We start from the raw sequence: 16,225 nt of genomic DNA on the forward strand, positions 1-16,225 counted from the left end.
CAAACAACAGGCACCACGGGTGGGGAATCAGTACTCAGAATAGTGACACCACATTACCGAAAATGTCTAGCTTTCTACAGAAAATTATGATCCCTGCCGACAAATAGAAAAATGTGACCCGGGATGCCTGGGTGACGCAGTCGTTAAGCGTCTGCCTTCGGCTCAGGGCGTGATCCTTGCATTATGGGATCGAGCCCCACATCAGGGTCCTCCACTAGGAGCCTGCTTCTTCCTCTCCCACTCCCCTGCTTGTGTTCCCTCTCTCGCTGGCTGTCTCGCTGTCAAATAAAAAAAAAGAAAGAAAGAAAAAGAAAAATGTGACCCATACTCGGGAGAAAAGGCAGGCTTTTAGGGGGCCCAGATGTTGGACTTAGCAGGCAAAGACTCCAAAGCAATGAAGAATATGTTCAAAGAACTCAGGGAAACCATGAAGATGGAATGTAAGGATTATGTGACAGCAATGTCTCATCAAATATAGTGGCCTAAGAGAAAGCGAGACCTGAGATAAAGCCACAGAAATGAGGCAATGTGAAGGCCAGAGGGAAAAAGAAGGAAGACAAATGAATAGGGCCGTCGAGGACTGTGGGACAACGAAGTGCCCCCCCCCACACGTAACGGGGCCCCAGAAGGAGAGGAGAGATAGAAGGAGCAGACAGATATACAAAGAAATAATGACAAATCCCACATTTGATGAAAAAAAAACCAGTCTACACGTTCAGACAGCTCAATGACTTCCACGTGGGCTGGATGGGAGGCGAGGCCCCCAGGACCATAGTCGAGTGACGACAGACAAAGCCACAGAGTGTCTTGAGAGCAGGGCAGCCCTCACATGACCCTTCACAGACACGCACCGGAACCCCGAAGAGATGAATGTTGACTTCTCCCTAGAAACAGGGGCGGTCACGAGACAGGAAGATGACATATTTAAAGCATCGAAAGGAAAAACCGTAACCAAGGATCTTGCGTCCAGTAAACTACCTTACAAAGTGAGGGCAAGATAAGCAGGTGAGTAAACGCTGAGCGAACGTGTGGCTAGGCCTGCCTTACAGAAGCACAGAGGGGGCTGGGGGGCAGCTTAGACCCGGCGGTACGCGGCACCCACCCGAGACAACAAAGACCATCCGCAAAGACAAGTGCGTCTGTAATTACACAATCGTGTGGTTGTATCTTTCTCCTGACCTATTTAAAAGCCATTTCCCAAAACAACATGTAGGTAGTGTCTCATTGGGCCTGTGATGACCAGCGATGTAACTCATTTCCCAACAATGGCGCGAGGAAAGGAGATGAGAGCAAAGCTCCCTCAGTATAAGGTCTTCCCAAATAACGGCTCCCGAGAATGCTGCTAAATTACATGGAGACCAAAGCTGCCTCGCGATATTCGCGATTTTACAGGGAACGTGGAAGCACTTAGAGAAAGCGTGAACCCTGCAGTCAGAAGACCCGGCTGAGTCTTTGCCCTGAGCGACTCTGAGCAACTCTGAGCGCTTTGAACTTGGATGACATGCCAGCTCATTGAGCCTCCATGTCTTGATTTAGCAAATGCAGTTTTAGCGGGTCACTCCGTGACCTTCTGTGTCCCACTTCGCCTTTTAAAGTGTCCTAGAACTGGCGGAGCTGGCAGACTCACGAGGGTGAGAGAACGGCCCATCCGTACCCGGGGCTGCAGCCCCGCAGCTGAGACCCTTCCCAGGCCAGCTGCAAAGGGCCCCCCAGCTACCACCCAGGGCATCCTGCCTGATTCTCATTCCCTCACTTCCCCGAGGCAGAAATGAAGCTTTCCTTGCAGTCCTATGGCCCTTCATCAGCGCATCTGTAATTCCACTCGTCCCATTCTTCCTACGGTGATTTGTTTTCATGCATTATCTTCCCTTTTTACGTTGGGCTTGCTGGAGGGAGGAACGGATGCATGACCTTCATATCTGTGCTGTCTTCGTAGACTCTAAGCAAGGTCAACTACCAAGTGCATTCCATCAGCATCAAGCTCCAGGTAGTCCGAAAACAGCTGCCTGTTCCTCGTAATCATAAAACACTGCTTTAAAAATGTTGGCTGCAGCATTAAAAAAAAAAGGGGGGGTGTCTGGGTGGCTCAGTTGGTGAAGTGTCTGCCTTCGGCTCAGGTCATGATCCTAAGGTCCCGGGATCAAGCCCGCGTTGGGCTCCCTACTCATCGGGGAGTCTGCTTCTCCCTGTCCTGCTCCCCTTGCTTGTGCTCTCCTCTCTCTCTGTCAAATAAATAAATAAAATAGTAAAAAAAAAAAAACCCAAACAAAGAAACGTTGGCTCCTGCATATTCTAGCTTTATCAAGAGTTTTGCAAGCCACAGGCTTGTCTGTCACTTGGAGACCCAGGGTGGGGGGTGGGGGGGTGGGGAATGCTCTAGAACCCGTAGAGATAGGACTGCCTCAGCCGCGTAAACAGGAAAAATGCTCACACGCGATGACTTACTTCTGAGGCACTGACGTGGTCATTCTCCCTTCCCTCTTCCCTCCATGTTACTTCGGTGTCCAAATTTCTGCATGGAGGATGCACTGTTTTAGTTAAGTTGCTTCCATTCAGAAGCGCCTCTTTGCTGTCTCAACAAGTGAGGGATGCTTTACTTGCAGGACCTTTTTCGTCTGGATTCAGAAAAGAAAGAAAAGAAAGAAAGAGAGGGGGGAAGGGAGGAAGGGAGGAAGAAAAATGTTTTAAACTTTTAGCACAATGGAGCCTGAGGCTTGCAATTTGTCCACCTGCCCCGCATAGCAATTAAATTCAGGGAACTCACGGTGGAAGCTACTGCAGACCCGGAGTGCGCGGCCCCCACCTCCCCCCATCCTTCCAGCGCCCCCTGGCTCCCGTCCTGCCCCTGATTGGCCAGCAGGCCCGGGATCTGGCCAATCGCCCTGAGCCTGTTGTCATGGCGACGAGGCAAGCTAACAAGGCAGGTGTCGGAGGGGAGCGGGCTCCCTGGCCGCTGGCGGGGAAGGCAGGATGGCGCAGAACCTGTATGGCCCGCGAGTGCGAATGGGCAACTGGAACGAAGACATCTACCTGGAGGAGGTAAGCAGGTGTGGCCGGCGCGGCCCGCCCACTGCTCAGAGATCCCCGCCCTGCCCCAAGTCCCACGGCCCGGGCCTCCTGTCTCGCCCAGCAGACGCCCGATACCCCTAACATCCCACCTGGCTCTGAACGCCCAGGAAGTTCACCTGCTGTCCCACAAACCCAGGTCTCACATCCTTCTACTCTTTCTACGGGTCCCTTGGTCTCTCAAACTCCGTGCCTCCTCCTGAGACCAGAGCCCCACCAACTTCCTTCCATCCGTACAGACTTAAGGGTTTTAGAGGCTGAGGTCCGTGAGGAGGAGGCAGGCTCTACGTGGAGGCCCTACTCCCCCCCCTCCCACATACACACACCCTCCTAGGCGTCCCCGTGGTGTCCCTTTCCCTGACATTACACTCAGACAAGGCGAGGGACCAACACGTATCCGTCTAGCTGGGGGGGTGGGGATGGGGGTGGACAACCAGGGGAGACCTCTGCTGGGGACACATGGCCTCCAAATGCTATTTATGATTGTCTCTGGATGGAGTACTCGAGGGCGATGCTTCTTTTTCTTTTTGAGTGTCTTTCTCATTTTTTTCAAACATTCTACAAAGAAGTAAAAATATTAAAATAAAGTGGAAGCAATTTCCACCATTCCCACGATGCTCGCATTCCTTTTTCTCAAATTTTGCTTTTTCAGCTTGATGTGCTTCTGACCTGTAAGCTACCAGGGTCTGTAAATTCAGGACCATTGTTAACCTTTTGGGGTTCCTTCATTTTTTTCTTTCACCAGGAGATCATGAAGGACTTCTTGGAGAAGAGAGATAAGGGACAGCTTCTCATACAGAGAAACAGGATACTCAAAGAGAATCTTTTGAGACCGGTAATTTTAAATTCAAACACTGTTTTCAAAATCCTATCGAATTAAGTGTGAGTGTATGTTAAGCAAGCAAACGTTCCATAAATGAATTATCATTTGAAAAATACTGGGTTTTTTTCCCCCGTTTAGATCTGAAAACCACAATGTTTAAAATTTCCTAAGATTTTAGAAACATAGGAGAAATCTGCTCTTAATTATGTTTACCCGCATTTTCCAAAATAAGAAATGAGCGGATCAGTACAAGAGTCTGCAAAACGCCCTGTAGTTCGTGCTGCAGACATTTCCAGTGAGTCTGAATGAGTTAATCATGGCTCAGCTCGTGTGGGTTTTCACCACCTTTCTTACTTCATTCGGGATTTGGGAGGGACTTTGGCAAAGTGGGAGGGCGGTTGGCAGCAGGAAAAGGAAGAGGATGAAGGACTTGAGGGAGTGCAAGTTATCACAAGTCATCTGAATGATATGACCCCTCTTGAAATGGGTCCTCGACAGTGAAGGAAAGAAGGTGCGTCAGGCAGTGGTCTCGACACTGGCTGATGAGGACACGCATGGTCTGTTTGAGAAACTGTTTAAATTGTAGATGCAGCTTTCCGTGACTGAGGACGGATACGTTCACTGTGGCGACAAAGTGATGCTTGTGAATCCCAGCTACCCTGAGAGGGAAGCTGATTGGTGTTTGGGCGGGGACCTGAGCCTGTGCGTGACTCCGGATGAGATCACAGCCCACCTGAGTGACGAGTTACAGGTCCCCTGTGGCCTGAGCGCAGCTCAAACCAGGATCCCAGTTGGCAGAAACACTTTTATCGTTTTGAGGTAGAAATACTTTAATTTTCCGCTCATTTTTATCATAAATATGTTTTCCCTTAGAGCTTCGGGAAGCCCTAGGCCTGGAGCAGTGCTGCCTGGAAGTGAAAGTGACAGGACACTCTCTGTCTTCCACTCCCATCTTGCTGTCTGTCTCCCCTGGGGATTGCTGTCGGCGGCCTTTACACGCCCTTCACCTTAAGCGTCAGGATAACTGCTAATTTGTGTTCAGTTATAAATGCTTCAATCCAAAGTATTGGATCTAGGAAACTAAAATCATATTCTGCCTAGAAGCTGGGTTTTCCTGATAACATCTCTGGATGCTCTGAGCTCATTTGAGTGTTTTTTTGCTCTTAACGTTGCTATTTTTGTAACAATGATAGCTCGGCGCAAGGTGGCACTACATGGGATTTGTTAGTTTATAATTAATAGTTTGCTAAAAATGTACTTGAGATCTTGAAATAGGCAACTAAGTCCTTAGGGAACAGATGCATAATAACAACGAAAAAGTATTGCTTTTACTTTGTTAATTAAATAATGATAGCAATGTTTCGATGACAAGTATATAGCCAGTCCTTTAAGTCTTTAATTCAGGGTTCCTTTGAATACTGATAATTTATGTCAAGGCAACTAAAACTTGACCACAGCTTCCATGTCCTGGAGACTCAGGAGGCAAGGCTGTATTAAGTGCATACACCTGATTAGGTGTGGCTCTTTATAAAGCTGTCCGCGCACCTGACCAGAATCCCTCAGCGTAGGATAGCGGATGTGCTCACAGAGACGGGATGCTCTGCCCGCTGGCTATGGGGGGAACAGGGACAGGGTGCCAGCTGGATTTGGAGACCCAAAGAAATGACCATTTTGAAAATGTTCAGTTACTTAATCAGTTAATACGTGTGAATACACATTATCAAGAAAATTGATTATAAACAAAACTGCATATGCAAAAAACTAGAATGTAGAACGATTCTGATGGAGAGAGTTGACATGATGCTTGTTCCTCCCTGACAGTGCAGACAGAAATGCCATGGGCCAAGTCCTTAGATACGGACAGAACTTCTGCCTCGCGATAACGGGAGGATTTGAAGGCAGAATGGTGAGTCCTCACGGTGCGTGGTGGTGTGGGCCAGGGGTCTTCGTCTCCATGTGGGCTCGTGGCCGCCTGCGGAAGTGGACAGAGGACTCGGCAGGTGTGTGCACCACCTCTGGCTTCTCGAGTGTCAGCCCGCGGCTCTTGGGCCACTTCTCTCCTCACTTTTCAAATGACGAAAATACACCCTTAGATGCCAAGGAGTAAGAGAGTGAAAACTCTTTTTGCAATGCAGCTGACAAAAAGCAAAACTTTATGCCACCTCCACCTGTAAGTTAATGAGTGGATTAATTAATCATCTGACAGCTGTCAATGTCACCAATGCTAGCAAGGTATGTTATCTGAAGCTTTCTTTTCTTTTTCTTTCTTTCTTTCTTTCTTTCTTTCTTTCTTTCTTTCTTTCTTTCTTTCTTTCTTTTTTTACTTTATTTCTTTTTTAAACTTGATCTTTTTCTTCCCCTTGGGGATTAGGAGGATAACAGAATCAGATAAATCTGGGTCTATCTCTAGCTGAGATGTCTATCTATGCGTTGGGACCTCAGATAAATCATTTAACTTATTTTGAGTCTTTCTCATCTATAAAAAGGGGATTATTATACCTTACTACATGTCACACACACACACACACACACACACACACACACACATTCTCTCTCTCTCTCACTTAATCATCCAAATAAGTCTTTGAGCTAGGGACTATTTTACCCCAATTTTACAATGGGGAAACTGAGGCACGAGTTCAGGTGATTTTGGGGCAAGTCGCTCCGCTGTCGAGTGGCAGGATGGGTACCACTTACCATCTGTCACTGAATCAAAGCTTCCATGCCTGTATGAGGCAGCATTATTACCTTTTGTGCCACCAGGAGAAATCAGCGTTGCCAGTTAAGCCCCTACACACCATAGATGGTAAGCCGCAGCCTGATTTTAAATGTAGAAATTAGAGAAAATACCATACTGGTGAGAGAGGGGGAGTAAACCACCGTTGTGTGATCCAGAGATTAACACTACTCACATTTTGGCTTATTTCCTTTTACACTCTGTTCTCTCAGAACAGATTCAAAACACAGGGCAAGTTACAAGCACTACAACATGTGGAAACACCAGTTCTGGTCTCTCTCTCTCTCTTCCGCCCCCCCCCCCCAACATTGTTCTTAACGCTCCCATCTTTGTCTCCTACAAATGCTCTGTCCTTTGCCTGCGCACTGATCTGTGTTTGTGGGTCTGACCCTCGATAGATTACAACATTTTGTCACTTTGTTGATAATGTTTCCTTCCATTTGCTACTTAGCTTTTATTATTTTTTTGAATTTAATTTTTTTTTTTTTGGCTGCTGGGCTTTTATTATTTATTTATTTATTTATTTAAAAGATTTTATTTATTTATTCGACAGAGATAGAGACAGCCAGCGAGAGAGGGAACACAAGCAGGGGGAGTGGGAGAGGAAGAAGCAGGCTCATAGCAGAAGAGCCTGATGTGGGGCTCGATCCCATAACGCCGGGATCACGCCCTGAGCCGAAGGCAGACGCTTAACCGCTGTGCCACCCAGGCGCCCCGGCTGCTGGGCTTTTAAATCACGGTTGTTCTAATATATTTTTGAGTAAAACGTATCCGTGTTTTCCTTCGTAGTTCCTTCCCTTGCTCAGAGCCCTATAAGGTCTGCTCCAGAGATGCCGTAACAAGAAATTGTATTGACTTCTCGATGTCTGAAGTTTAACTTCTGCTCCGTTTGTTCTTTACCTGCGTGAGATTTATTTCGATACAAGGTTCTAGGCAGACCGGCGATTTCCCCCAAATGACTAATTAGCTGCACCTTTGTCATCTCTTGAGTAATTACTCCTTTCCTCACTGACACGGGATGCCCCCCTTGGCATCACTGCCCATACTGCTTGCTGTCTCTGAACTTCCTGTTTTAACCCTTTCCACTCAAGTTGTGTATTTTTTTTCTAGAATTATACTTTATGATGTGATAATATATTTTGACAGCTTATTGGGCTAGTTCTCTCTCATTGCACTTCTTTGAATTATATTAGGAATTAACCTCTCAGTTAAATGTAATTATCGCTGCAAGTCTCTTTTCCCTGTAGGAAAAAAAAAATCACATGGCATTTTGATTGACGCTGGAAAATTACGTAAATTCACGTATTCAGTGCTTCACAACACTTACTCTTCTGAGATGTTTGCCATTTATTCATTTATTCTTTCTTATCTCTCAGTAAAGTTTTGTGGTTTTCTTCCCGTGGATTTGACTCTGATCTCGTTCAAGTTGCCCCCCCCCCATATCTTCTATCGTAGACGCTCCTTGTAGGGAGACCCTTAGTTAGTTGCAACAAAGATAGAAGAAGTGTTCAGACTCGCCTCTGATGAAATCCCTCGTTCTTATTATTTCTAATCATTTTCCAGTTGGTTCTCTTATGACTTTGGGGTAGACGGTGCTTTCATTCTCAAGGGACGACGATTCCATCCATTCTCAAATTCTCTTATTTCCGTTCCCGTCTTTGAATTAGCAAGTGCTTCTGAAGCATTCATTAAAAAATACCGGCCTTCCAGATTTGTTCCTGATTCATGACTATTTTTCTTTACATTAACAAAGCAGAGTTTGTGGTTTGAGTGGACACTCTTTGCCATTTGAAGTCCTGGTTTTCCAGTAGCCCCGGATCTCACTGACATCGCCCCGATCACCGAGAGCCCATGGCTCTCCCTTCATAGTGCTTTTGGGCCTGTCTTTTCATCCCCAATGCCTGGACCTCAGTCCAGGCGTCCATGGCTTGACCCCTCTAGTTGGTCCCGACCTCAGACAGAGTAGACGCGCGCTGCCAGATTGATGCCCTGGGGGCTCAGGTTTGCTTAGCGCTGCTGCTCACGGTGGCATTTAAGGCCCTCTGTGGTATGTCTAGCCCTCCCTGTCCACGTGCAGCCAGCCCCTCGGGCTCCCGGCGCCACATTGCCTCCTCCCCAGAGCCTGTCCTGCACTCCCTGCCTGCCTGCAGCTCTCCCCACCCCTGCTGGCCAGCCGTACCTTACAGGAGTTTACGGCTGCTTCCAGTCCCATCCTCTGTCACTCTCCTGCTTGTCAGGAAAGGCCTTGAAGAGAGGAACTCATCTCTGCCTTCCCCAGGGCGAGCGCCTGGTGGCACAGCTTTGCACGTGAAAACCTACCCAACAGGCAGGGACAGCCTCCAGCTTCAGGGTGAAGCTCACTTAGGAAAGAGCTCACAAGCGACTAACGTTTCCGACCTTTCTGCAGGATGGGGTGCTTCTTGGCTCAGTTACAGGAGGCCAAAATAAGTCGCAGGTGTGGACATCAGCTCCAGAGGGGTGCCGGCCCCCTCGGGGGCACACAGCAAATGTCGGCTGTGAGGACACTTCACTTCACACGACAGTTTCAGGCAACACTATTGCTAAGAAGGGAAACAGTGCTGCAGGCCTGAGCCCTGAAAAGGAGGAGGGGGAGCCGGGACAGGATGAGGAGGAGGGTGTGGGTTTGGTGTACAAAGGAAGGCAAAGCGGTGGAGGTGATGTGGGGGGCGGGAGCGGGCGGCTCGGCATTCTGAGATGACTTTTCTAAGGCGGAGGGAACCTGAGTGTTCTCGTGCAGTCGGCAAGAAGGGGATTTTCCGAAACGACTTGTGTGCACTTGACACCTGGCCGGCGGGTCGTTTGCTTCCCCAGTTGTGCGACGTAGCTCACCCACGTGCTGTCCTGTTCAGTTGTATTTATCAAGTGACCACAGGACCCTGCTGAAGTCGTCCAAGAAGTCTTGGCTCCAGGAGGTGTACCTGACCGATGAGGCCTCCTACCTGAACTGCTGGCAGGTTGCGTTCCTGGACCCCCAGCTCCGCCTGGAGTACGAGGGCCTCCCCGTGCCGGTGAGCGCAGCCCCGGGGAGCCCTTCTGTGGGTGTGATTTACTCCAGTCTGTAGGGCGGGGCTTCTCATTCCCGTTCTCACTGCTGGGCACTTTCCCAGGAGCTTGGGCTCTGCAGGACTGGAGCCCCAGGCACGGTCCTCACGGGAGGGCGGGTTGGGTGGGCCAGAGGTTTTGCTCCTGCTCCAGACGTATCTGGCCGATGCAGAGCGAGCGGTTGTTGGAAGTCACGGGGAGAGCGTGGAATTGCAGCGGGCAAGGATTGGAAGGGTGGGCCAGCCGAGGTGGTCACCCAGAAAGGGCCCCCAGTTCCAGGCCCCCTGGCACCCACTGGCACAGTGCACTTCTCTGCCGAGCTCTGCAGGTGGACACGGGTTCAGCAGGGTCTCTCCTCTGGTGTGGCCGATAGACCCACGGTCCACACTGCAGCATGCCTGACACGTCTGCTCTCTTCCGCTGGTCTTTGCCAGGCTTTGCCCTCCTGGAACCTGCTTCCCATTTCCATGAATTCAACCATCACTGTCACAGTTTCTTGGGTGAAATGGGGTGATGCTAGTAGCTGCCTGATGAGGTTTGGTCGGTGTGTTCACTGTGCTCGCTAGACCAGTGCCTGGCTCCCAGCGGCTCCCAAGCGTTCCTGGTCGTCATGGTCATGGCCAGGCTTGTGGGAAAGCACTGGGCTGGCCAGCAGCTCTGTCCCCTCTGCTAGCTCAGGCCTCATGTGTGCACGGCTGCCGTCTGTGCACTGGGAGCCTCATACCTGTCCTCGCCACCTTGCCCTGACAGTCCCTTCCAGCCAGAGCCGCTGGGAGCCCCTGGGGTTGGACACGTGAGCTTCCCTGCTTGCTGCTGGGGTCAGGAGGTGCACAAAGGGGCACGTCTCAGGAAGCAGGTGGCACAGAGGACACGTCCTAGAGTTTGGGCTTTGGTTGGGGGACTTAGGGAGCTTCCTAGGAAGTGGGGCTCTGCTCTTGATGCCGTCAGGAAGCGGGGGTAATCGTGCGACTGGCATCTCAGCCCACCTTAGTGGTGGGAGGGTGGCCTGAGCCAGGCTCCCCCTGGCCTTAGTCAGGAAGGGGCAGATGTCAGGTGATCTGCGGCTTGGACAAAGCGTGTTCTGTGTTCGGGTGAGATCACCGAACGGTCTTTTTTGCGCTCTGACCCTTCGTGGTTGTAGGTGGGCTGGTCGGATGTGGGCATCCTCTGAGCTGAGTAGGTCCCAGCAGAGAGCGAGGGCCTTGCTGGGAGAGCCGGGCCGGTCCCCAGGCAGGGGCCGCCTTGTTCTTCTTCGCACAGCGTGTAGCTTCCAGGAGCCAGGAGTTTGAAATAATACATATTTTTTTCCTGATTATAAACATAATATTTGCTCACTGAAGGAAAAATCAGAAAAGCACAACAAGTAATATGAAAATAACCAGTAATTCCACCTTCCTGAGAAAGCCGCTGGCGTCTATCATCTCTGCCTTTTTCCATGCATGTCTTTTTATTTTATTTTATTTTAATTCTTTTTAACAAAATAAGACATCAGCAATATCTTTATCTTCTCCACTTAAAAACACCACTGATTATATCTCATGTTCTGAAAGCTCTTCTCCAGCATGGCTCTGAGTGATTCTAGGCTGTTCCATCCTGTGGGCACCTGCAACGGTGCATGTAATCGATCCGTTATGGTTTGGCTTCTAGGCTATTCCATATCTCTATTTTTTAAAGCTACATTTAAATGAATATATAGTGTATTTCCAAATTTTTGCCCATAGGGATTGGAGGTCTTAGCTCATAATGTAAATAACACACTCTCTTCATCTTTAAAGGCAAATGCAAAAGTTCTCATCAATCATTGCCACACGAATCGGGGACTGGCAGCCCACCGACACCTGTTCTTAAGGTATGTGTTGCTCGGTTCGGCAAAATGCAGCGGATAGGGGAGGGGTTGTGAATATAAGCAAAGAAGCTCGATTTACTTATTTATATTTATTTATTTATTTTGGTTTGGGGGAGGGGCGATGGGAGGGGGAGAATCTCAAGCAGACTTCACACCCAACGTGGAGCCCTACATGGGGCTTAATCTCATAACCCTGAGACCATGACCTGAGCCAAAATCAAGAGTCGGACACTCAACTGACTGAGCCACCCAGGCGCCCCAAGATGCCCGATTCAAAGAGTGTGGCCACATATACAAGAAGTCTTTTGGTGATGAGGTGTTGTCACAAAGGACTCGAAGGTGTGACGAATCCTACCCGAGCCCCTTGTGTCCCACAAGTCCTTCCCCGACAAGAGGATTTTAGCTATAAGGGACCCAGTGTCCCTCCTTATTGGCCAAGCAGGGTCAAACGTCCGGCAAACATGTATCGTAGAGCCCCCCCTCCCCGAGCCCGAGTCTGCTGGGGCCAGGGCTTGGAGGGCGGGGTGGACAGAGTGACCTACCCAGAGCCGCTACTCCATTTCCAACCCGTGTCCGCCCTTTCTTGCCCCAGTACGTATTTTGGAAAGGAAGCGGAGGTAGCCGCTCACACGGATCTGGATTCACACAGAGTCGAAAAGCCAAGGAACCATTGGATGTTGGTGACTGGGAACCCCCGGAAAGACTCGTCCACCATGCTGGACGTGCCCAAGCCGCAGGCGGAGGACACCCGAGCCCTGGAGCAGGACACCCGAGCCCCGGAACAGGGCGCGGACCCCGGGGCGCAGTGACCTCAGTTGTGCGCCCTCAAAAACACCTAGTTTTGCCAGGTCGTGCCCCAAGCTGTTTTTAAGCAAAGCATAGAAGTCCCTGAACACTATGTTAAAGCCAAGGCTATATGAAGATTAGTGAACTCGTGGTGGGGGTCTGGGACACAGGAAAAAGTGGCTCCGGAAATCGCTCCTAAGTGATACTTGAAGGTGACAGATGATATCCCTTTGTTGGCTATAAATTCCTAAAGAACTTTAGATCCTATTTGACAGTGGCTTCTACAAGGACCCTGTGTGGGGGGGATAAAGCCGTCAGAACCACACAGGATTTTGTCACCCTCCCCCCCACACGGTGTATTAACAAGTCAACCATGTGTAGCTGTGAGCTGTGGCCTGACCTTGGCACTAAATGTCTTCCCCCTTGTATGTTTGTTTCTACCTCTGACTTAGCGGGGGTCAGGACCTCTACCTGACTGTCACACTATTGAGTAATGATTTTCCAAGTGCACGATCTCTTTAACCTTTGAAACGGGCACACTAGCCGCGGCGCCTATGTGATCAGAAGATTCCCGACAAAATAAATACGTATCCTTCCACGTATTTGCTCGTCTGTTATTCTCCGTGGAGCCGCCGTGACGGGTAAGGTAAGGTGTTATCATGGGATGACGAGGCCCCCAGCCCTGCAGGTAAAGATCAACCGTACGGCCGACTCACAGGCAAATACACCAAGAGGCAGACAGTAAGTCACAGGTGGTGTCGATGTGTATTAAAAAGCTGCTGCTTCAAGCCAATGCGGGTCGACCCTCTTTAAGGAGGCAGGGGGTGACTCCTGTCCCTGGCCGTGCATGGCATTTACCTGGAGAATGTTAGCAGTTGCCGATGCCTGGGCCCCAGCCCAGAAATTCGGGCTTGGTCTGATTTCATGCAGCCAAGGTGGAGACCCGCTGCGAGAGGAGGCGGAGGAAGAAGCAGCGGTTCCTTGGGAGTGGTCAGGGAAGCTTTCCTCAGTGAGTCTCAGCCGGGCTGCACTTCTATCCCCTGAACAACGTGGAACACGCCCAAGGCCCACCTGCACGCCACACCATTAAGTCAGAATTTCTGGGGTGGGGATTTAAAAATGCAGCTGCCCGAGCACCTCCAGAGATGTTCACCTGAGTGCCTTGGAGCGGAGCTCACAATATGTTTAAACACTCGCCGTTGTATTTTCATGTGCAGTCTGGGCTGAGCGCACTGACAGGTGAGCAGGGTTCGGTTCGCCTGTGTGTCTCCTAGTGCAAAAGCAGGACTGGGAGTAGGTCGGCAGGGGCTCCGTGTGGGGAAAGGCGTTCTTCAACAGTTCAAGCTATCTGCACGCATCTGGACCAGTTGTGGGGGTTTTTCCTCCGACCGTCACAGGTGCCCCCGGGAAGCTTCCAGACAACGTCAGGGCTCACGTTGCTGCCTTGAGCCACGTGTCAGTGGCATCCTGAGAACCACCATCGGGTTTTAGTACGCGAACTGCTGACCAAGTTTACAAGACCGCGGTTACTGTCAATAATGGCTGAAGGTGACGGCAAAGCACAGTCGTTTAAATCTAGAGACGTTAAACTCTGAAAAAGGCATCCCTGTGCCTCTTAGCGGGGTGACAGGCAGCCAGCAGCCGGGAGACTGGCACTACTGAATTCGGACCCACCGTTACCTCGTGCCGTCACATCGGACAGCTGCCTTGGGTCTGTCGAGCACATTATCAAACGATCAATTTCCTCACTGACCCTCACTGTTCTTCGGGGTTAGACCGGGTGCTGCTCATTGCCGTATCCCCGTTTCCTGAGAAGCACCTGTTGCGTGACTAAAGGAATGGGCAGGTGAATGAGGCCATACCATGCACAGGGGTAGCAGTGGGCTTGTACAATTAAGTCGCCTGCTCATGACCACAGAGCTTCTGCCTGAGGGTGGCACTGGAGCAGGTCAGGCCTTTTAGACCCTCCTCTATGCCAGAGTGGAGGACCTGGCACTCTCAGGTGTCTGCTCCAGAGAATTCTTCGTTGCGGGAGGCTGTCTTGTGCATGGCATTTACCTGGAGATGTTTGATGGCACCCCTGGCTTCTACCCACCGGATGATGGTGGCATCCCTCCTCTCGTGACAGCTAGAAATGTCTCCAGACGTGGCTAAACGTCCACTGGGGGCACATCTGCCCTTTGGTCCCCACCACCCTCGATCTTCTGGATATTTATTTCCCACTTACAGAGCATGCTATAAAGGGGTCTTTTTTCTATTTATATATATATTTTTTCTATAGGGGACACACTGTGCTTTTAAGGTAACTGCAGGTGTATGAATAATCTGCTTTTAGCATCTGATCTGGCTTCCGATGGAAACCTAGGATTTTGTGCAGAGTGGCGCCCAGGACAAGCCTGTTCTGGACGTGGTTACAGTGCCCGGAAGGCACGCAGCATCTCAGTAGTGGCCTCCAGTGCGGGGACCCACAAGACAGCCCAGAGAGATGTGAAAGGAAAAGCTTAGAACTTCTATGTGTGTCATTCTTCTATCCTTCAAAATGCATTAATGTGTGTTTTCTACTGTTCAAAATGTTAGTTTATAAATATACATAATAGTTTAATGGACACGTGTAAAATTTATAAACGCAAGTAGGTAAGTGTGCGTGTGTCTAGCTAGTGCTCACAACCTACCGTGAAGGGTTTACAATGACAATCGTGGGGGGCTTGTGCTGAGTGTCGCCTGCTTGGCTTTTATAGAGAAAATGCCCCAGAGTCAGTGATGTTGCATAGCTTTGCCCCAGTCGAGGACTGCAGGCTCCCCCCACCCCAGGGCTCACCCGCTCGCCTGAACGAGGTCTGTGGATCGCACCCCGAGTGTCCGTTCTCTTGCTGGGGTGGCGGACAGGGTGAGGACCGAGACCAACAGCCTGCAGTGAGGGAGGGGAGCGGGAGACCGCCAGCGTGCTCATGGGCAGAGCGCTGCAGGCCGCGGAGGACGTGGGGGAGCAGGGAGATTACTCACGCCCAGGGACCAGATGACACTGGAGCAGGAGTACGGAGAAGAGCCTTCCAGCACATGGGGTGGGGGGCATTCCACGTCCCTGAAGTGTGGCCTTTGGAGCCGTGCCCAGAAGCGGGGCCTTCGCAAGAGGCCGGTTCCTGCGGGCTGGCTACACCGCTGACGCTCGACAGACACCCGGCGAGGACGTACTGGCAGGTAGAGCACCGTAATAGCCCTGCACTGCTGGGAGACTGGCTGCTAACCCAAGCCCCAGAGGCGCCCCCGGAGGCACCCCTGCCCTGCACTACAGTCCAGCCGCCGAAGAGTGAGCGTCTGGCCCTGCAAGCGGCCTTCAGGACTCTGTGGCTGGAGTTTGTTTGGTTTGGTTGGTGCCCAGTGACATTCAGGAAAAACTGGGCAGGTTGTCCAATGTTTTGAATATCACTGTTGGCTGTGTGCATCGAATTATTGAGTTCGAATTTTATCTCAAAGGCGACAGTCAGCCTTTGAAAGAGCTTGAGGAGGAAAGTGGCAGGATTTTGCTTTAGAGAGATTATTATGGAAGCAGCAGGGACGTAGGGGGGGTCCTGGGGGGAGAGGTGAGGCTCTGAACTAAGGCAGGGGCAGGAGGCATGGATGAGAGAGATGTCCAGGGTGGAGGTCGGGGAAGAGAGAGAGAGAGAGAACGCTACGACTCTGTGCCCTGGTGAATTAAGGCCAAGAGAGGACGAGAAGGACGACCCCAGGTCTGGAGAGGGTGCCCATCCCTGAGAGTCAGAACACAGGTGGGTGAGTGGCTGTGCTGGGAAACTGAGACAGTGCCTGGGGATGTCTGACCCGGTGTAGACGCGGCTTTCCAGGGACGGAGCTGCTTCCCAGCGACAGCGCCTTCCTGGGCACAACGCAGCCATCTGCTGGATGG

The 16,225-nt window shown here is 50.7% G+C and overlaps 1 protein-coding gene across 1 annotated transcript; it reads left to right on the top strand.

Annotated features, from left to right (window-relative positions):
- Nucleotides 1-2,754: 2,754 nt before the first annotated feature.
- Nucleotides 2,755-12,908, top strand: CFAP161 (cilia and flagella associated protein 161). Its single transcript, XM_045813032.2, has 7 exons — nucleotides 2,755-3,039; nucleotides 3,812-3,901; nucleotides 4,476-4,708; nucleotides 5,711-5,795; nucleotides 9,497-9,655; nucleotides 11,465-11,538; nucleotides 12,128-12,908. Exons 1-7 carry the CDS (start codon nucleotides 2,971-2,973, stop codon nucleotides 12,342-12,344), a joined length of 927 nt encoding a protein of 308 aa, XP_045668988.2. The 5' UTR covers nucleotides 2,755-2,970; the 3' UTR covers nucleotides 12,345-12,908.
- Nucleotides 12,909-16,225: the final 3,317 nt, after the last annotated feature.

The sequence above is a fragment of the Ursus americanus genome, chromosome 28 (assembly GCF_024610735.1).
Source record: "Ursus americanus isolate L20-20 chromosome 28, mUrsAme1.1.p, whole genome shotgun sequence".
NCBI classification, from domain to species: Eukaryota; Metazoa; Chordata; class Mammalia; order Carnivora; family Ursidae; genus Ursus; species Ursus americanus.